Source organism: Candoia aspera, chromosome 6 (genome assembly GCF_035149785.1).
Source record: "Candoia aspera isolate rCanAsp1 chromosome 6, rCanAsp1.hap2, whole genome shotgun sequence".
NCBI classification, from domain to species: Eukaryota; Metazoa; Chordata; class Lepidosauria; order Squamata; family Boidae; genus Candoia; species Candoia aspera.
In genome coordinates this window covers 25343263-25365568 of record NC_086158.1, presented here as the reverse complement: position 1 = coordinate 25365568, position 22306 = coordinate 25343263, and the positions used below count along the sequence as shown (strand labels likewise).

Sequence of the window (22306 nt, the reverse complement as noted above, 5' to 3'; positions counted from 1 at the left end):
TGTAATCAAGCCAGTGAGGGATACCTTTATTAAGAGATACATACAAGGAATATGGGGAACAAAAGTTATGGCTTGAGAGATGAAGCACTGTGTCCCAATACAATTTCTTAGTTGACCAATATTTTTGTAGACACAGCAAGCCACCCTATCGCTGGCATTTGAGTAGTCCTTCCTACAGACTCACCACCTAGCTGCAGACTTCCTGTGGTCTCATTTTTAGGGATGCTCAGTTGACTTGTATAAAATCTTGAAAGTAGATTTCTAATGGCCAAGCAGCCTCAAAAGTAGCAGAGTCATGTTTCTCACTGTCTTTCTTCCCTTGGTTGGTATCTCTTAAGCTGGGCAGCCTTTCTCTGACATGAAGCTCCTGGGGATTCAAATGTCTTTCCCAGCTCTCCTAGATCCTGGGATCTGGCAAATACAAAAAATGATACACTGGCCAACAGATTTAGTACTAAATATATATTTAGTATTTCTATCTGGCAACTTTGAATTATTGATTTAATGTTGCAGTTACAGTATATGTGTCAGAAAATTAACTAAAGGTGCACATTTCCAAAGTATGTGAAGCACATTAGGATGGCTATTTACTTTTAGTAAAATGTGAATCTTGTTTTGTAATTTTATGTAGATTGTGTGCAAAATCCACTTGGTAATAATTTTATGATAGTTATATACTAAAATTCCCAATGCAATGTAAAATAAAAGATGAAACATACAAAAACAGGAAACAAAAATATGAAAACACTGAAATAGAATTGAATAAACTACTTAGAATTTTTGAAAACCAGAAGTAAATTAAAATAACATTGATTAGAAATATTTGAAAGGTTTTTAAAAGTAAAATCTAGTTTTAAAATGCACATACCCAAATTCAGTTCTTAAAGCTTTCCCTTGCTGCTGTTATACTCCTCACTTTTTACTTTGATTTATCATTCCTGATTCTGTTCTGTCTCAGATCAAAAGCAGTATTCCCATCTCTTCCTACTCTTTCATTTTATTTTTTTCAGTCTAATGGAATACTGAAAAGAAATTATGTAAAAAGGATTCTGCTCAGTCTTGCCAGGTTCAAAAGAGTTCAGCTGAAGCCTTTTGTTCCCCCTCCAGATCCCCACAGCCTCCAGGCACTGAGAAAGGACATCAACAGAATCGCTTAGCTCACCAGGGGCAGAGATGTACAGCTGGGTATCATCAGCATACTGATGGTACCTCACCCCGTGGTAACAGATGATCTCACCCAGCAGCTTCATGTAGATGTTAAACAGGAGTGGAGAGACTACTGAACCCTGCAGAGCCCCACATTATCAAGCCCATAGGAAGGAAGAGAACCATCACAATGCAGTGCTGCCCACTCCCACTCCATGGAGCTGATCCAGAAGGATACCATGGTTGATGGTATTGAAGGCCGCCAAGAACTCAAATAGAGTCAGATGAATGCACTACCTGCTCCCACCAGAGGTCATCCAAAAGTGTGACCAATGTTGTTTCAGTCCTATTCCCAGGCCTGAATCCTGACTGAAATGGGTCCAGATAATCTACTTCACCCAGAATCCATTAAAGCTGCTGCACAGCCGCCACCTCCACAACCTTCCCTAAGAAAGGGAGTTTGGGTACTAATGAAAATTGTCCAGTATGGTGGGATATAGTGATAGCTTCTTGAAGAGGGAGTGAACCAACACCTCTTTAAAAGGTGGAAGAACAGCCCCCTCAAGGAAGAGTTCAAGGAAATATGAATTCTTGCCCCCTTTTTACCTTCTTCCTAGTTATGTGACTTAAAAAAATTATCCATAACTTCTTCCAAAAATTAATTTTTGAAATCAATGTGATCTTAAAAATAAACTATACTTGTCTTAGTGATAAAGAAAACTCCAACACTATGTTTCCTGTTCTCCTTACATACTTCACTTCTGCTGCACTCTCAGGTTTTACTCAAATGAATAACACATTTGTTTTTGTGATTTAATAGGTTGCACCTAATGATGAAGCTGTTATAACACTGCTTTGTGAATGGGCTGTGAGCAGTAAAAGATCTGGCAAGCACAGGGCAATGGCTGTAGCTCAACTATTGGAAAAGAGGCAAGCTGAAATTGAGGCAGAAGTAAGTTATCTGCTATTCTTCATTTCAAGAGGAAAATTTAGTTCATGTTTTAGAGACCAATTACAAGCACTGATGTTCCTGATCTACAATCCAAATGGATCTATCTACAGAGAATCTTTAGGGGGATTCTAAAGGAGCTTTAGCTTGCTTCTTACATTTTGGAGCAAAAACAATAAAAAATGTTTGCATATGGTACTTCCTGTAGTTCACTTTGAACCTATAGGAGGGTACATAATCAAAATCTTACAACTTAAAGAAAATATTAAATTGCATTTTTAAAACTGCTGAAATAATTCTTCAGTCCATGGTTAAATATTTCCTTTTACTATGTCATGTAAAAGAAGTTATTTAAATATAGTGGATAGATGCAAGTATCCCTATTTGTTCATGTAGCATCATCATTAGCAGTAGTAATATTTTTAATTCATATAGGTTTGTATTCATTGTTTCTTTCTCTGTATATAGTATTTGTATGCAACCCAGAGTCTCGTCAGCGCTCATGGCTCTTTACAGAAAGATTATAGAAGATGTTCCAGAGTTGAAGACTGTAGTCTATATTTATTTATTTATTTATTTATTTGTTGAATGTATACCTTCTACAATCAATTGACTCCTTGGTGATTTACAGCAAATGAGAAAATAAACAGCAACAGATACCATATTTTAAAATGTCTGTAATAGAAAATAAAATTAACAAACTTACAAGATCACAAAAATCAATAATAATAATAATAATAATAATAATAATAATAATAATAATAGGTTAGTCAAGGGTATCCTCCATAGTTCTAGTATGTGAGAGAAAGATAGGAATTGTCTTTCATTTCTTTAGCAGAAGGAACACAGTGAAAGTAGAGTGCAGTTTCTTGATTTGTACTTGTGTTTCACTCAGCCAACATTCAAACAACACTTGAATTAGATTTCTTCACAGATCATCACAAATGAATTGAGAAGTCCTTTCTCCTTAATTTAGCTGTAATTTCTGGGAAAAGAGGGAGATGAAAGTAATTTTTATAGCTATGATACCACAATTCTACCCTTTTGTTTTATATACTTTATAGAGATGTGGTGAAGTTGAAATCTTGGATGAAAAGGAGTCCATTTCTTCAGCGTCTCTTGCTGGATCTAGCCTCCCTGTTTTCCAGAATGTTCTCCTTAGATTTTTAGATACTCAAGCCCCCTCGTTATGTAAGTATCAAAGTATGTCTGTTCCAGAGTAGGATTAAATATATTTAACTTTTTTTTCCAGCAATTGTATTAGTTTCACTTTTTGTACCTGTTTGGATTTCTTTGGAATTTAACAAAATTCAACTCTTTATCTATTGTTAGCTGATCCAAACAGTGAATATGAGAAAACAGAATTTGTGAACCTGGTGCTGCTTTTTGGTGAATTTATACGGCATGATGTTTTCTCGCATGATGCTTACATGTGCACTTTAATATCACGTGGAGACTTATCTGTCACTGCAGCTTCTAGATCACGCTCACCGACTGGGGAAAACATGGAAGAGCAGTATTCTAAGGAACAAGATGTGAAACTGGAGGTAGGGAGTCCATTGTGTATGTGTGTAAGTTTGGATTATTTGGCCTGTACATTGTTGATATGGTATGGCAATAGACTACAATCATTTTACGCTGCTCATTATAAAATTAGAAGAAATCTGAAACAGTAAGTTTAAAAGATAATTTGTGGTTTGCCATGATCCTTGGGCTTCCATGGTTGCTACTGGATGAAATGAAATAAAATGCTACTTGCTATGATAACTATCATGTTGCAGTTCAATAACAATTGAAATAGTTACTTTTGAAAAAAATATGTAAATGAAGGTCTCTCATTTAAATACTGCCAAAAAATGTACAACTCCTGGTGATTTGCAATAACAAAAACTAATGCAGCAAAGTTTAAAAACCACAATACAAATAAATTATTAAAAAAATAAAATAAGCAATAATAAATGTTACAGAATGATTGTGCCAACACATGCCAGGCAACATCAACTCTCCAAAGTCCTGAAAAAAAGAACATTTTTGAAAGGTCACTATAGTTGGTGCAAGTCTGTTCTACAGAGGGAGGTTATTCCATTAAGTAGGGGACCATTTAATTCTTGGAAAAGAAATTTAGCTATAGAGGGTCTTGTTTCCCTTCTTTGGGCATTTGGTAAAATCCAGCAGTGTCTGACTACCAGTGGAAGATATGCAATTGATGGTGTGGACTTTCCCTTCTTCTATATCCTTAAAGTCTGATTTGGAGGAATGGGGGACCCTCCAGAAACAGTTTTGGAAACAGTCTGGAGATGGGATATGGTTGGGAGGAGAAAGATGGGAAATCCTGTTGTGTGAGAGTAAACTTACTTATGTAAGTTCAATACGGCTCATTATTTGGAACCTCAAGAATATTTCTTTCCAACTTTTAAATATAAATTGTAATTTATGGTGTCAGAGAATATTTAATCCTCTGCACCCTTTCTTCCTCTTCATTGAAGCACCTGATCCCACAGCAGAAACACACATTTCCTGGGAGATCGTTCATTCATTGTAAACAAACCTGCAGGCTGATCTCCTGAGTACAGTTTAGCCAAGCTTCTTAACTTTATTATTTTAAGCACAATACCAAAAATAACCTACTTTGATTGTGATGTCTGTTGATTATTATGCACTCTTCACTCTTACTGCATATAATCAATAATTTATCTTACGCTTGCATTCATTTTAATAATATGTGACCAGTCCACCATGGGTTTTCATTATACTCTGACTGGCATTTCTTTTTCTCTTTGGTGACAATTAGGAACATAGTCTTATGGAGCACATGTATATTGACTCAGGAACCACTAATATTTTTGATGATGTAGACAAGAATGACTTTAAGACAGACTTTGGTTCGGAATTTCCAGTAGGTTTAACTCTTTTTTTTAAACACACACACATATTGATTCATTCTTCCTTTTGCTACACATGTCAGCATGACATCACGGAATATGCTTTGATTATCTACTGTACCTTTCTTTCCATATTCTCACATATCTCAGCTTGTCTAGCAGTAATCTACTTCTGTTCTGTGAAACAATATCATGTTAGATTTTCAGGCTTTTTCATCTATTTCCACTATGTTCAAAATGCCATTGTGGTGAATGCATCATGCACACCTTCAAACATAACTTCATATTATTTCTGATTTTTCTGTTTAAAATGCTAAAACAGCTTTTGTAGACGTTCTGCCAATGTTGGCATTTGCCCTTCCCTTATTTATTACTGTGGCTTGGATGGCCACTTCAGCTGAAGCACATTGTACAAATAAGCATTTACAGTGCCAGGATCCTAAACAGGATGTTTGAGCATAATGTGATCTATAGAAATGGGCACTTCTGAATAATTAGTCATCAGTGGCCTCCTAACAAAGATTTCTCAGATGAATGTTTCCCACATCATAAAATAATAATAATTAAAAAATCAAATCAATCTGTTTTAAATTTCCTTGATGTACTGTATAAAAGCACACTTTTCTTGCTGAAAAGGAACTATTGGTTTTAAATATGTTCCTGAAAAAGGTCAATCCTTTCCCCCCAGATTTATATAGGATTTACTGTAGATTAGCCTGAACATTCAGGTATTCAGTTTATTGCGTGATGGGCTATTTCCAATGTTTATATCAATAGCCATAGGGAAGAGGTGGAAAAGCATTTTTAATGCAACCCTCTTTGTTGGGCATGCTGTTTGAAGCTGTTGCTTATTTGAAGTCAAAAATACCCAGATGTCACATTGTCCTCTTGCTGAAATCCTGGAAAGCTATTGCTAACTGACAGTACGAAGCTAATTAGATCGTGGTATGATTCAATAGAAATCCTGCAGTGAAATGACTGCAAATGTTATTGCTTCACTTGCAATTGCAGTGAAGGAACTGGATGTCTGGATATAACAAAATTCTTATTAACTGAAAACTTATAAAAGTCTGCATGTACATTGAAGCCAAACCTGAATATATTTTATTATGTCATCTCTATAAAAGAACAGTGAGGACATAGACAGGTTTCTTTGGCATTAGAAACTGTTACCCTATCCTTATGAATTTTTCCTCAAAAAGAATTTTTTTTGCATTTGCCCCATTTTTTAAATTACTGCATCAGAGTGGCTGGGAGCAGGAATAGGAAGTTGTTCAGTAAAATGGTTTGTTGCTATTTTCATGGAATGGACAAGAGCATGTAGAGGGTTTGATCCTCAAAAAAGTATTTGAGTATAATAAAAGATAAATAATTGTTTACTAGAATACTGATATATTATTAGTATTGAATGCTAATTCTCACCACCTCATCAGCATCTATGGATTAAATATAACTTCATTATTGCATATTTCAAGATGATTCCATTATAATCAAAATAAATCAGAGACACTTTGATTTATTTATTTTCTTCTTTTTTTAAAAAAAACACCATATTATACATCTAGAGGACATTTCTGTTTATAATATTAAATGTTTTACATGGCCTAGATCTTTTCTCCAATGCCTGGGGAATCTTGTGAGAATCTGAATTCAGTACCAATACAAGACAGACGAGCTTCAATGAATAATGAAAAGTCTACAAAGAAAGAAAAAGTAAGGGAGCTGATTTTTCCATCAAACTACCACCTCCTTCGACATTTGCAATATGCAACACATTTTCCTATACCTTTGGTAAGTAACCACTTTCTATCTTTGAAGAGTTGATGCAAACTTATGTACATGCAGATCAACTCCATCTATATTTATTAGGAAATGGGTTTCTGTAATTTTATTGGGTTCCCAACTTATTGTCATCAGCCTGTAGCCTATATCACAATTTAGCTGGATTGAGACTCACTCTTTTACTGGCTTCTCCATTATAAGTTTCACTGAAAATAATTGTGGCTAATTGTTATATGTAATGGGATCTAATCATAGGAAATATAATGGGATGGATGAAATGAATATTATGATATGATATAAACAGATGCAACCCTCATGTATGCTATTCATTCTTGAATAATGAATTTTCTGTTAGCTAGACTTCACCTTCAGAGAGTCAGTTTGGTATAGTAAAGGCATTGGGCCAGAATTCAAGAGATTGTGAGTTCTAGTCCCACCTCATGCATGAAGCCAGGTGGGTGACTTTGGGCCAGTCACTCTCTCTCAGCCCTAGGAAGAAGGCAAGGGCAAACCACTTCTGAAAATCTTGTCAAGAAAACTGCAGGGACTTGTACAGTGTCCAGGAGTAAGACTGACTTGAAAGCACCCTGTCCAAACACACAGACACACACAAACACACACATTTCCCCTTCAGTGTATTCTTAGCAGAGTCCTACTTCTTGTAACTTTACTAGCTGAATCATAACACGTTAACAAGACTGCTGTTGATTATTTTTAAGAGACAGTAATTAAATGTGCAATGTCAATGTTGTCACTATATTTTCATCTGATATGACTGATAATTCAACTTGAACACAGAATTAATTCCTTGAAGGATGAGTTTCCCCTGTTTTTAAACATAGCCCAGGGTTCATCAAACCATATCCTCTGGACTACGTATATCTTTCTAGGGAAGGATCTCCATGGGTACTCATGCCTATTATGTTGCTTTCATTATCTGGCCCTATCGACTCTTGATCAGAGGCCAGCATGTCCAATTCTCTGACCTCTGTACTAGCCCTTTCAAAATGGAAATTCGAGCATCTGGTAATCTGGCTTCTGCATTGGAAAAACTCAGTGGATCTTGCAGAAAATCAGTAATGGTCATAACACTGGTAGGTAGGAGAAGCTTTAATTCTTTTTCATAATAGTAGTCTCAGGTGCATTGAATTTTGTTTGTGTATGTGTGCACATAAGTGTTCATGTGATGCATGGCTGTTACTAACAACCTCTTGGTCTAAAGATAGTCAATTCCTATAGGAGAGCTTAGAGAAAGTATAAGTCATATGACTATTTTAAGTTATTTAGGATCATGATTTGTAATGTTATTCTTGAAGAATAGTTTAAAATCAAAGCATTTAATATCAAATGATTATTTTATTTAGTGAAACCATCTTGAATTTTACCAAGAATTAAAAATGCTGGCTTTTTAAAAAGTGTACCTGCAACTCTCTACAAGATATCAGGCCTAGAGCCACAGTTGGCAATCAGTACCTCTTCACTTTTTGAAAACTGGGTGCCCTCCTGATTGTGTGTCTGGAAATTGTCAGCAATTTACTTGCGTCAAGTTACTGCTACACATAGAAGACCTGTTTTCATTTTTTTAAAAAAAAATCCCAGTGTATCAAACCCTTAAGGGCTGCAAACTTAGGGAGCAAGGACCACTTACATTTTTTGAATGCTCTTTATTGCAAGTAGGATAAAGTAACGTTTAAAGCCTACCAAAGCATTTCTTCAGAACAACTCATACCTAGCGTACTCAAGGCAGAGTTACCTTGAGTCTCTTTCTCATGCTTCCCCTCTGTCCTGGACCAATGGTCCTATTCCTTCCTCCATGTTCCCAGGGTCTGTTAGACACTCCATCATACAGGGCTAACATTTTAAGCTTTTTCACAGTGTGTTCCTCAGAGAATAATAATTATAGAAAATAGTGCAGTCCTTCTTGGCAGAAAGGATTGCCTGTAGCTGCCCTAAAGGGGAGAAATCTGTGGAAGTTTCCTCTGATTAATCCTTTGGAACTGTCTTTTCCTACTGAGTTCCACTCAGAGATGCTTGACGTTTCCATAAATTTGAAGGGCACCAGGTTGGGAATAATGGCCTGAGAAACATCTGTTCTTTCGCTTTAGCAATGGCAGATGTGCAATGAGGGGATGTATAAAGATTGAAAACAGTGTATAAAATGATACATATTTGGTTCAGATGCATGCATGATGAAGTTCTCAGTTTGTGTACTTTTTCTTCTTTCTGTGATCTATTTGATTAGAACTTTGTTTCCAACAGTATATAGTTTACCTATGTGTTAAAAACAGCAAACTAAGAATTTCAAAAAATAACTCACTAATTAAACAGAACATGAAAACATGGGTCTCTTTTAAAGGCCTTGATTATGTATGGCTCACCACATCCAAAAGTTCTTAATCTGAACTCTGGCAACATCTAACAATTATTCACTGGAGAAACAACTTCTGCACTAATTTTGGAGACATTTTTCAATAACAAGCGAAGACTTAAAGCTTACACAGGCCATTTAATAAGCTTTTTAGCTATTGTTCATGTTTCATGTCTTTGAGCTGTTTTCTGATGGTTTGTATGATAATACTGATACTTTATTTTTACTATTTAATTATGAGCTGCTCTGGGAGGTTCACTGCAAACCAGAGGATAAAGTATAAACTACTCTTTGGTATGCCGCCTGCATTGTCCATGTTCCGCGTTCCCCTTCTGCTGAGTCTTATCTGCTGCCCCTCACCCCCAACAATCCCCATCCTCATTCAAACCATAGGAATGCAAACTATGCCAAACAAGTGGGAAGACAAATGCATTTTTAATGTCCAATGAACTGTTCATGTGGAAAGGACTGCAGTCTCAACTGAAACATTAAACTGTGATATTTTTTCTCCATGCATTTCTTTATCACCTACAGGAATATGTCTATCTTTAAATGATACAAAAGTTTTAGTCACTCTTAATCTAAATGTCTTTGAAAGATAAAAATACAAAATGGGATCAAAGCATAGATTTGATACACCAAATAGCAAGGTAGATTCTTTTGCTTTGTAGAGAGATTCTCTGATAAAACAGTCTGTAATTATAGTTTTACTTTGGCTCAGAGTATACGGGATCCGAACAATATGATAAGGAACAAAGCATATGATGTAGCTTGCAGTGACTAAAAGTATGTTTACCAGAGCTTTTTTTACACTGGGATAGCTTTCTGTATATTTGTTCTGATACAGTAATCTGATCACAAGAAAATTAGAGATAAGCACCATAGCTGAAAAATACAAAAATATTGCAGTACATATGAAATTGGTGAACACATGCCAGTCTCTCCCCACTTTTGTTTTGAAATCAATGCATCCTACATTTGACGATTCTTTGATCTCTTTGATTGGAATCATCATATTTGGTACCATGATGAAGAGAACCATTATCCATACAACTGCTGATATCATCTTGGCAAAACTAGGTTCCTGAATCCTATAGATCTTGTATCTCTGTGTTAACTGAAGGCACCTGTCCATGCTTACAAATCCCAAGAATATGATTGATAAGTACATATTAATATAGATCAGGCAAGCTGTGACTTGACAGTGGAATATTTTTAGTTTCCATGGGGCAACTCCTAAATCTACTATTATTTTCACTGGCAAGGCAAGGGTCAGCAAAAAATCTGCTGTCAGAAGATTAATTAAGTAGACATTCATGCATTTGCGATGCTGCTCTGTCTGCTGGAAAGTCCAGAGGGCAAAGCAGCTTCCAATGAACCCAATAAGAAAGATCAAATAATAAATATAAGTAAATGGCTGCATTTGAGAATAAATATTGCATTCTGAAGAATTGGTTAAAGCCATCTGAAATATGTAATAGTAGAGGCAAAATGTAGGAGTTGCCTTGAATCTGTAAATGAAAGAAAGAGAAAAGAAAAATAATTATGTTTGGACAGAGCCACAAAACATACCACCAAACATACATATTTGCATAAGTGTCCCACTACCCCCCATTAGCCCAAGGCATAGGAGAAAACCCATTTTTTAAAGACCTTGTGAGCAAACACAGGATAGAAGAAGGGCAGGCATTATGACAGAGAAGGCTCTCTTTCTTGCCTATAATCTTAGAAATAGCTTAATTAAGATGTAAATAATGCTTTTGTATAGAATGTTTGTATAATGTTCAGGGTTTTACTCTGCAGCAAAACTAGTATATCTGTACCGATATAAGTAGTAACAATTGTTAAAACAGACATGCTGAATAGGAAATGGTAAAAGTAACCATTTCCTCTTCAGCGTGCATGTGCTAACAGTTGCTGCTACTGGGAAACAGAAGTAAAGTAATTGCCCCCATATGAAAAACAATGAGCACTGAGTTTCCAATAAATACACTATATGAAATATTACAATTTGCCTTCTCATTCTTAAAAGATGTAGTGTCATCAATAGGCAAAGGGAAATCTCCATAAGATATTCTGTTTGCAATTTACATTTCAATTTACTCAAAGTTGATGCATTTAATTTTATAGTTTATACTTAAAATCCTTTGCATTTAAAATAATCTTCTAAAATGCAGAAACATTTCTCTGCAAGTATGCCACCATAACTGGTAAAAAATAAAGTCAAAAGGACACCCTTAAAATCTACAACTAGATTCAATTAGTTTGTGGAAAGAGAAATTGAGTGAACATTTTTTCTGAATTTCTTCAGAAGACTTATAAATTGCCAAATTGAAAAGAATTCTTTTCAGGGGTGACGGAAACCTCATTATTAAAAAAAACTCAATGAGAAGTATTCCTTCCTGATATCTTCCCATCAATTTTTAATGCATTGGAAACAATGGAGGCTGGAGAACACTGGACAGATGAAAATAAAATAAATGACAGGATATGCAAACAGGCCCCTTCACCCTCAGTAGCCACATGAATGCAAAAACATCTCATCTTGCCCATGAGAATATCTCTGAAATTCTCTTGTTCTTTGAAAAGATCTCTGTGATCAAATTAAATGAAATGGGATGTTAGTGTCGGTGAATTTCTCTGTCTGGCACTAGGTTGAACAGGCTGTAACTCTAAGAAAGGAAACTAGTTGCTGGATCTAGCTAAAGAGACCGTATGACCATAATCTCCAACACATTATGATTGTCTGGTACCTTCACAATCAGAATGAGAGGACCTTCTTTTTCAGTTTCTTCAGCTGCTTGGCTATTTGTTCTTTCCACCTTCTTTCCACTTTGTTTTACTTTGCTGGTTGTTCTACCAATGTTGTGCCAGAAAAGAGAAATAGTAACAAAAAAGCAACCAAAGCAAAGACAAAAAAAAAAAAAAAACTTTTTGAGCCCACCTGATCAACCTAGACTTCATCTAGGACAGAGAGGACTATGGAAGAGGTTAAGACCTGCCTCAGTGTTCTCTTTTGCTTCATAGGTTGTTTTGTGTTTCCTGTTCTATGCCTGTTTATTTAAAAGTGGGATTAACTTGTAACAATAATAAGACATGATACCCAATCTGGGTAGGCATTTCAATGGTTTGAAGAGGCTCTATTGGTATAAACCTTGTCATGAATTTATTACATTCCTTTTGTAGTCAGTAGCCTTACAATCAGACCCATATTTTAGTGTCAGCTTGTTCCTCCAACTACTGTAAATGCAGCTCTTTTGGTGAGTTAATTTATTTTAACTGGTGAGTAATTACAAGGGTATTGCAATTAATGATTTCTAGATTACTCAAATGGAACATATGTTTTCATTCTTAATGGATGGGAATTCCAGAACTAAGCCATATAAGACATGGGAATTTCTGGCAGTTTGATGCTCTTTAGAAAAGTATCAGATGTGGAAAAGTTCCAAATTTGATTTAAGATGACTCCCTGATCCAAAATTTGTATTGGCTTTGAGGAAAAAAGTTAAAGCCTAAATGCTGTCCCTTTACCTTTCTCCTCTCCAGAATTAAGAGCAACCTCTATTTTGTATATGATATAAGTTGCCATCATACCACAACAGCTATGTTAAATTTATTCTCCCACAGGTGATGTTCTGTACATTTTCTCTCTCTCCATTTGTTTATGAGGTGAAAACACAGGCTGCAGTTTAGGCAATGTTCTCATGGATTGTTTGAATGGATTTTTCACTGCAAGTATCATTTGACTTTCTGACTTTGGAATGCCTTTGTAGTGAGCTCCACTCTTTTTATAGTGTACCATTCCGGAGTAATAGGCCAAATCCGTATTTTCACTATACAGGCTATGTCTTATTTCCATTAAACTGAAAATAAAACTGTCCACTGACTTTTTTGGGTCAGGACCATTATAAATCTGGCATGTTATAAGATACTTGCAGCCAGTACTGCCAGTATGATTTAAGATGCTTGCAGGTAGTCCCTAAAGAACTGCATATTTTACTTAGTCACAGTTAGGATGTTCAGTTACAGAATTTACAGCAGGTTGGGACCTTCCTTTGTTATTAATCCAATTTTCTCTTTTTCATAATCATTTATGAATTATTTTTAATATTTTAAATATGTTTGCTACTAGGCTTTTTTCTTGTTTCTAGTCTGTGATTTATATTTTTTGTGTTTTGTATAATGGTAAATTAGCATAAACTGCCTAAAAATCTGGGTAAGCTATAAAAACATTAAAATAAACAAGTATTGTAATTACTTTAAAAAAACTATTATCAGCAAGATCAATTCATAACTCAGGGTTTTTTGGAATATTTGCTCACACACACACACAAAATGAAATGTTGGAATCCAGTTGATCTCCTTGCAAAGAGAGGTGTACAAAAAACAGGTATATGTCAGGTTTCCATCCAGTTAGGTGTCACAGATGGATGTTGCCAAGTTTAGCATTAGACTCTTCGACTAAAATTAACATATGAATCTGGCTAGTAATTTGCTAAATTACAAGCCAACCCCATTGGATCCAAGGGAGTCGTGCTGGGGAAAAGATATAACACTCAAGAGGATATACATACACATACACACGTATATACTGAGAGAGAGGTGGAGCCAGCTTATACCTGCTCGTGAGAGCCTATTGTTGAATTTTCAGGTATTTTGAGGGCTGGTTGAGAGCAGAGCTGAGCTGCCACAAACAGTTGTTTCTGGTAGCTCATTGCATGGTGGTGGCAATGGAGCCAGCACAGCTGTTGTTATTCATTTATTATTAGTGCATATAGTTATAGATTTATAGATCTATATTATATCCAACTATAGATATAGTGGCATTTGAATTAAATCCATACCATGTAGAAAAGTGCTGTTTTCTATACTTGGCATATTTTACTTTCATCTTTATTTGTGGCTTAAAAAGGTAGCTCCTTCTGATAAATCTAAAGGTCTAAATAATGTAACTAACAATTCATTGGGGCAGTAATGGATTGTAATGGATTTCTACACTGGTCAGAGGATTGGACTAGATGATCTCCAAGGTCTCTTTTATCCCCTACATTCTGTGATTCTAAACATACTAGAATGGTTCTCCATTGGAAAAAAAATGTTCTGGTATTACATTTATCCATCTCAGTTACTTTTTTGTTGCTTCCTGTCCTGTGAAATCCCAGCGCAGCACAAGACCAAGGAAACAGAACTACGGAGGTTTTAATAAAGTATCTTTAATGCTAGCCTGGACAAATACAGAATCTAGGAAACTAATAGGAATTTCCCAGTCTCAGTTATAGAAATTTAATTAAGGCTGAGCAGCTGGGCTGAGTTGCCCTTGAGAAGATAAGGTGCCAACTGCCTGCCCTGCCTTCATCTCTTCCATTCCTTTCCCAGCCTCCTCCCAATCTTAGACACTCCCATGTAAGTGGCTCCATGTGCCACCAAATAGGGCATTCTCCATTGTGCAAGTGTGGTAAAGAGAGTAAAATAATAATAAAAAAGCAATAGGAAGCAGGTTAGACTTGGAAGATGTTTGAAATCTCTGTAACAGTTGTGAATAAGGCAGGAATATAATAAGAGCACTAAAGTAGTTAGATTGTCTTGCCTTTTAATTTCTCACATGTTTAAATTATCTCAGGATAAACCCCTCAGTAACTGATGAAGTCCCATATTACCCTTGGGATTCAGAGAGAAATAGGGAACTACGTATGAAATTAAACTTAGAATATGATAATGAGATATATTTTAAAAGGTACATACCTGGTGTCTTAGCTGATGTAGTCTCAGAAACTGTTTAAGTAGTTTCTGTTTAATGTTGCCCAATGCGGTGTTTATTTGGTCTGTAGCTAGTAAAATAGAATTTCCTGTGGCTTTCAAATGTTCCACTTGATGCATGTGAAATCAGAACTTAGTTGAAAGTCTTTAGGTATGCAAGATACTTAGTCAAAAGCTGCTTAAAGAAAGATATGGAACAATACCTTATGGCTAGATAGCAAAATAAAGTTGCTGGAGCAACAGAAGGTCTACTCTGTTTCTGTAACAAGGAAGGGTTGTGGTGTGTGAGATAGAGAAAGTGAGAGTACAGTTAGGAATATGCAATAATGATTTTTTGTGAGGAGAGGAAGCTAGGAAAGATGCCTTTTTTTGTTGTAGAATTGCTATTGTTGTATATCTATTGGGTAGAGAGTCACCTATCTTTCCTTTGATTTTAACTCAAAGGGAAGAGTTTGCTGAAGAAATGGAAGTAGGAACATTGAATGGAAAGTACTATTCAATGCTGGACTTCTTGTTTTTAAGAGGAACTAATGCTGAATATAGTCAAACACTTATTTTGGACTTTTAAGAAAGGTTTTAATGAACTCAGAGCAAGTATTTCATGGTGGGAGCAGGTTATGGGGAAAGATGAAGTGAAAAGTGGGTGGAGGTTTTAAAAAAGGAGATAGTAGAAACTGAATTGTAAATAGTCCCAACTGGGGTGGATGGAGGAGGACCGTGGAATGGGTCCATGTGGCTGCATAAAAAAGCTTACTAAAAAACTGAAAACATAAAAGGTGCATGTAGGAGATGAAGGAGTTACAAATCACAAGGGAAAATAGAGCCCAGAATATAGAGATGGCATCAAGAATGCTAAAGATCAGAAAGAAGTGAGGCTGATGAAAGCCACTAAGAACCCATTCTTCAGATATGTACAAAAGAGAGAGAGAGAGAGAGAGAGAAAACAGTTCTCCATGAAAATGCTAAAATGTATTGGTGCTCTTCTTTGCCCTAACATTTTATTGCAGAGAACAGGTAAGAGAAAAGAGGCAGGGCTAATCATCATGGCTTAGTCAAAAGGGAAGTGCCAGATGACTCAAATGAACTCAATTGAAGTGCCAGATGACTAAAGAAGATCACATGTTGTCCCAATCTTCAAAAAAAGGGAAAAGGGAAGATCTGTCATGAGTAAGGATGGCGAGCAGGGGGCTTCCATCCAGGCTGTAAAGCGCATGCGTAGCACTGAGGAATTAGGTATCCATTCAAAGAGACAGATCGGGCCCGCCTTAGCCTTTGGGGTTTATATGTCTGGGTTTTTCCCACGCTTCTTCAGTTTGTTAAGATTTTCTGTTATGTAGCAGTAATAAAACACTAGAGACCTATTCCTTGTCTCAGCGTGGTTCCTGGCTGTTAGGACAAGATCTGAGGAACTTTGATCCCATTGAAATCTAGAGCAGATATTAAATAGATCTGTTGTAAAGAAGAGAGCAAGTTTGGTTAAGGCACCAGGCTAGAAACTGGGAAACAGTGAGTCCTAGTCCTGCCTGAGATATAAAGCCAGTTGAGTGATGTTGGGCCAGTCACTCTCAGCTCTAGGAAGGAGGCAAGGGCAAACCACTTCTGAAATCTTGCCAAGAAAACTGCAGGGACTTGTCCAGGCAATCACCTTGAGTGAGCCCTGACTCAAAGGCAACCCCGCCCCCCGGCCGGAAGTTCTGCTGTGCTGCCTCATTGTGGTGGTGGGGTGTTTCTGGGAAGGATGAGCGAAGAACATCAGGAGTGTATGCCAAGAATAGGCCAGCAGGATCAACCAAGGCACGAAGGTCATCCCAGCTACCCAGCTAAAGCAAGCAGGTACCTACATTGGGCAGCAGTGATATAGGAAGGCAGATGATCATGATAGTGACAATGGCAAAGGCATACTGCATGGGGGTATATCAAATTCATATTGCATGGGAGAAGCCAGTGGTAAACTACTCTTGTATTTTTACCAAGAAAACAACATGGATAGAAAATATAAAGAGAAAAGAGAAGAAGAGGATGACCAGCAGCAAGGTGGAGGGACTCAGTTACAGAGATGATGAGTGCACCATTGGGAGACATGAAATAGGTTAGGGATAGGTCATCTTAGAGAAAATTTATTTATTTATTTATTGCTCACATTTATATGGTCACCCATCTCACACAAAGCGACTCTGGGTGATGTGCAAAATCTGTCTATGTGGTCACTAGGAGTCAACAATGACTGAATGGTACATAATCAACCAATCATAAAGAACCTGAAAACAATAGAGCATTTATTTCCCTATGCAGTTAATCTGGAAGGGCTCTAGATGTTTTACTAAAAAACATACTAAACCCAACAATAATAAATAATAATAGTGTACAATAATAACAGTAATTGATCACAAATTTCAATAATACATTCATATATTGACTAATTTATATACATTGGCTCTACAACTAATCTTTGATGGCCCTCTGGGAGACCCATATCTTCACCAGCTTCCAGAAGGCTGTAAGAGTGGGAGCCATCTTTTCTCAAGGGGGAGGCTGTTCCATCAGAGAGGAATGCCCACAGAATATGCCTGCTGCTGGGCTCCCTCCTGGTAGATGCCAATCTTCAGCAGACCCTTTCTGACTGTCTGGATTAGTTAAGCATAAACTTGGGAAATACAGTTTTTTATATACCCTTTCCAAGCCATATAGGGCTTTAAAGGTAAACTAGTGCCTTGAATTGTATTCTGCAACATATTGTAACCAGTATTGTTCCTACTGCAGTGGTACAATGTGGCAATAAAATGGCTGCCCAGTGAGCATGTGGGCTATTGCATTCTATAGTAAATTTTATTAGGTTTCAAGAAAAGAATAAAAGCTACCAAAAAAAACCCCTACAAAAAACTACAAAGTAAGAACAAAACTAAAAAAGTGCAGAAACACAAGATAATTTTTTTTTCAATTTACAAAAGATGTGGCTTCTGACTTTTAACAGCAAGGATATACAAAATTTCCATAATCAAGCTCTTACTCTATATTAAACCAGAAACACCACATTATTTCCGTAAGTCATTCCACTTTATCACATAATAAAAATCACTAAGTACAGTTACTCCTCCCCCTTATATTAAAATAAAGAAAAAAATTCATATAAACCTCCTAAACATATTTCTCCCCTCCAAAAGAGAAAACATATTTAATTATTCTCTTCCTACCACTATTCTGTCTTCTATAATAAGAATCAAGTTAAAAAACACGTATATTGTCTGCTATTATACTTAATAATACAACAGTTTTAATAATCTTGATGTCCTAACTGCCAGGAAACACGCTGAGACAAGGAACTGGTCTCTAATGTTTTATTGCTTGTACATAACAGGAATCCTAACAAACTGAAGAAGCGTGGGAAAAACCCAGACATATAAACCCCAAAGGTTAAGGCGGTCCCGATCTGTGTCTCTTTGAATGGCTGCCCAATTCCTCAGTGCTACGCATGCGCTTAACAGTCTGGATGGGAGCCCCCTGCTCACCATCCTTACTCATGACACTCAATCTTAATAAACCCAAAAAACAAAGACAGTTCAAAACAGTAATTGTGTATCTTTAAAAATGAATAACATCAATCAGATCCTTAAAGCAAACCAAATAAACATTCTTTAACCATAGTACAACAGTTTTAATAATTTTAATCTTAATAAACCCTAAAAACAAAGCCAATTCAAAAGAGTAAATTCAAACCTTTAAAGGCAAATTGCATCAATCAAATCCTTAAAGCAAACCAGATTAACATTCTTCGACCCTTATCCCACTTCAAAATAAACCAGGGCAGTTACATATCTCCACGGCGTGCACAGAGCTTTCCTCTTAAAAGAATCAAACAGTCCAACTACCCCCCTCAAAGATTCCAGGTTCTTTTCATGGCATTCCACCAGGAGATCGATTTTACTTATGGCTTGCAGATCACTCTCTCCCTTAGATTTCTCCAACTCCACTATCCAATCTTCATCCAGCATCTCAATAAAAATCCCAATCTCAGTCTTAAGAAAAACCCTTCTATTGCTCTTAAATTCCTCAGTTTCATCCACCACATCCCCAACCTGATGGCACATTTTAGATCTCATATTTTCCATAATAACCTGGTTGTCTTGCATAAAAACTTGGTAGAAGTCAGAAGAGATCTGTTTAAAATCTTAGTGGAAGTCAGAAAAAATCTGTTTGAAATCCTCCATGTCTCACGCAGTAGATTATGGCGCCCCCTAGGAGCTTAACCAGCAAAAGTCGAAGATATGGAAGAGTTCCAGAGTGTGTTTTCATGAAGTGAAATTGAGATAGTAGAGAGTTCTCAAGGGAAAGTGAAAACAGAAAGCTGAAGGTTCAGATCAGCCAATTCAATGTGTAGGAAAATGCTAATATCTTCAGATTTAATGCAAAAATAGTAATAGGAAGACAATTGTTTACTCTCAATCTTTGGAATCTCCTTTGGAAGGAAAATGAAATCCAAAACTTAAAAGAATTTTTTAAAAAGTAATCCCCAAAATAATGCTAAACATCAAGACAACCAGCTTCTCCTTGCTGTAGAAAGCCTCTCTTGGGGTACGTATACTTAAAAAAAAATACAAATTGGTGATTTAGAAATGGGGCAGCCCATCTTAGTGTCTCTTTAAAGCTACAGCACGGCTTGGAAACAGTGAGGTCCCTGCCTCCTGTCTGCTCTTACCAGTTGAGCGTGAAATGCTGTTTGCAATCTTCTGGCTGCAAGTAGCCATCCGGAGGACAGATGGGATGATTTCAGGTATTCTCCTTTATCCGGAGAACATTTCTGGGCTTCAGGAAAACCACCCTGAGCCCCCAAAAAGTTACCGCATTGTCAGCTCTGCCTGCTGAACCAGCGGGAGCAGCCATTCAGTCCGCCATTCCCACCGGAAGCTGTGGGCTATTGCATTCTGGACCAGCTGAAAACGTTTTGTGAAATCTCCCTAGGTTATTCCATCACATTATTTTAAACGGATTTACAGGCTATTGAGGAAATGTCTCTGGCAACCTCTGCAAGATTTTTATTGCTGCAGTTGATACTGTTATTTATCATTCTAGTTTCTGTGACAATAGAAAAATAGTTCCTGACTATCTTCCCTATGGTAGCCTTGTACGTGTGTAAACACTGTTAGTTCCATGTCTTTCCTCAGTATTCTTTTCTGCAGACTCAACATCCCAAGTTCCTTTTGATGAGTGTTGTAACCTAATTTAGGCATTGTGCAAACTGTGAATAAGTAAAGCATTGCTTTATAACACTGTGCATGACATCAGAGAAAGTTGGCCTAATGCAGGAGAGAAGAGCAGGACAAAAGAGGAACAATTCAAAACATAGTATGTAAAGACATTACAATGAATCAAAGCACAGTGGCAACAGATTCAGTGCTCTCTGATTATTTTTACTCATTAGTTAATGTTTCTCACAGTATTGTCATAAATACTGCTGGCCTTTGGGCACTGAGGAGCTAAGGGAAAAAATCCTAAGTTGGTGTCTACCTGATTAGAGATATCAGTTGCAACTGACAAAAATGCAACAGAAGGAAAACATGCTTGATGATCACAGATCTCTAATAAACTGTCAGATAGTGCTGAACCTCAAGTTGCCTGATCTTAATCTACTGTCCATCAGATTCAGCTCCTGAGCTACAATTCAGGGGTATCTACCAGTGGGGTGAATGGGTCATACAAGTCAAAATGGCATTTGCAAACCATGTGATTGAAGCCTGGCTCCTTTGTACATACATGCGATGTTGACACATATACAGAGAGGCAGGGCTTTGATCATGAGGTTGCACTCACCTTCTTGACTTTTTTGACCCCCACCCAGCAGACACCCCTGCAACAATTCCAAATGAACACGAAGAAATAGTTTCCAGGACCATATTGTTGAAAATCAGAAACAGCACCTTCTTATGCTATGACTTGGTAAGTTGCTGTAATGAACATTAAGTGGTCTCAAAGTTAGGGATTTTGTCTATTGGCCAGCCCCATGCAAAGAGTGACATAGACACTGAGAAGCTTCTTGCCTAATTCTTGTGAGCAGGGATGTCTGCCTTTTGGAGAAACTACCTCCAAAAATGGGTTGTAGACAAGGTTGTCAGTGCTGTGTGGGTGCTGCGTGGTCTGGAGGGGCCGTGTGAATAAAAAAAAAAAAGTTGGAGAGAGGATTTTTGGAGGAAGGAGGAATCTGTAACTAGGATCCTAACAGGAGCAAACATGATTTGAAAGTGAGATCAGCAGAGGCAACTGGCTGGTGAAAAAGAACTGAGACTTAGAGTATTTGGAAAGGACAGACCAGGAATCAGTGAAGGAAGTTTGACTAAGGTGCTAGAATTCCAAAAGGCTCAAAAAAAGTTATTTTCCCCTTTCTCTCCTCCTCTTTAGGTTAAAAGCAAGTTTGGAAAGTACTGAGGTAGCTGTCTAACAGAGTGAACATATCAGAGCACAGATACAAATACCTGTGTGAAGAAGGAGGGAGAAAGAGAAACAGTTAAGAAATTGTAAAAAGTTCTGTATAGAAATGTATGCATGTATATAAACACACACTTTGCTAAGCTAAGGCCAGCACAATTTTTTAACCTGAAAAGCATGGTAACAATAACAACACTGTAATTTAGAAAATATCTGTGTGTGTGTGTGTGCGTGTGTGCGTTTGTGTAAAAGTCCTGTCCTTTTTTCACCCTCTGGCATTCTGCTCAACAGAATGCCTTTCTTTTATTTGGTAGTTCAGCTTTATGTTGAATGTTCTATCTGCTGTCCAAAATGGCCAGTGTGCTGGTCGTTACTAAAGTTTTCAATCTGGTGAATTGGCAGGAGAGTTAACACACTTTTGCTGTGTTGAGTCAGAATTGAACTACACCCTGACTTTCTAAGGAAGAATCATATCCCCAGAAAAGTAACAATCATTTCACATCCAACTGGCCCCATTCCATACAGCTCTCTGCTTCAAATGACACTGAAATAAATACCAGTATCAAGCTGTATCTGTAAAAGGAAGAAAATCTCTAGGACTCTGTCCTTATTGCACATATGAAATCAGTTGTCCCCCCCACCCCCCATGTACCTTTGTGTGGCTGCCTAGTAGGATGTCTGATGGTGGAGTTGAATTGTTGAGAGTGCTAATATGGAAGAAGATTTTTTTACAGAAGAAAAGATGATGAAACAGGCTGGAAATCCCTAGATAAAAGTCAGAAAAACACAGCTAATTTCTTTAGTATTAGTATTATTTCTAAAACCAAGTTGTTGGGCTTCTTAAATGGTATTTGGTGGAATGCTTGTCTATTTTGCTACACTTTCAATCATATATTATCCACAACTATGTAGTTTTGATATAATCTTAATATACAAATATCTTAAGGAAAAACAGAAATGAAACAAAATAATCAGTTCATAGTGTAAGGAGGGGGATTGCTGGAT

At 36.9% G+C, this 22306-nt stretch overlaps 2 protein-coding genes across 2 annotated transcripts in view; one reads left to right on the top strand and one right to left on the bottom strand.

Annotated features, from left to right (window-relative positions):
* Positions 1–22306, top strand: part of MED12L (mediator complex subunit 12L) — a 200078-nt gene that overhangs the window by 49473 nt on the left and 128299 nt on the right. Inside the window, exons 11-15 of the mRNA XM_063306563.1 lie at positions 1967–2098; positions 3160–3286; positions 3428–3642; positions 4887–4991; positions 6586–6768. Of these exons, the coding sequence (XP_063162633.1) occupies positions 1967–2098; positions 3160–3286; positions 3428–3642; positions 4887–4991; positions 6586–6768 (762 nt within the window). The remainder of the gene's footprint in view (positions 1–1966; positions 2099–3159; positions 3287–3427; positions 3643–4886; positions 4992–6585; positions 6769–22306) is intronic.
* GPR171 (G protein-coupled receptor 171) lies at positions 9544–14900 on the bottom strand. The gene is made up of 3 exons (XM_063306566.1): positions 14870–14900; positions 11881–11983; positions 9544–10638 (listed from the first exon to the last, which is right to left on the bottom strand). Exon 3 carries the CDS (start codon positions 10590–10592, stop codon positions 9582–9584), a length of 1011 nt encoding a protein of 336 aa, XP_063162636.1. The 5' UTR covers positions 10593–10638; positions 11881–11983; positions 14870–14900; the 3' UTR covers positions 9544–9581.

Excerpts from the sequence above, each read along its gene's own strand:
- GPR171 (XM_063306566.1), bottom strand. The coding sequence starts at position 10,592 with ATGGCTTTAACCAATTCTTCAGAATGCAATATTTATTCTCAAATGCAG.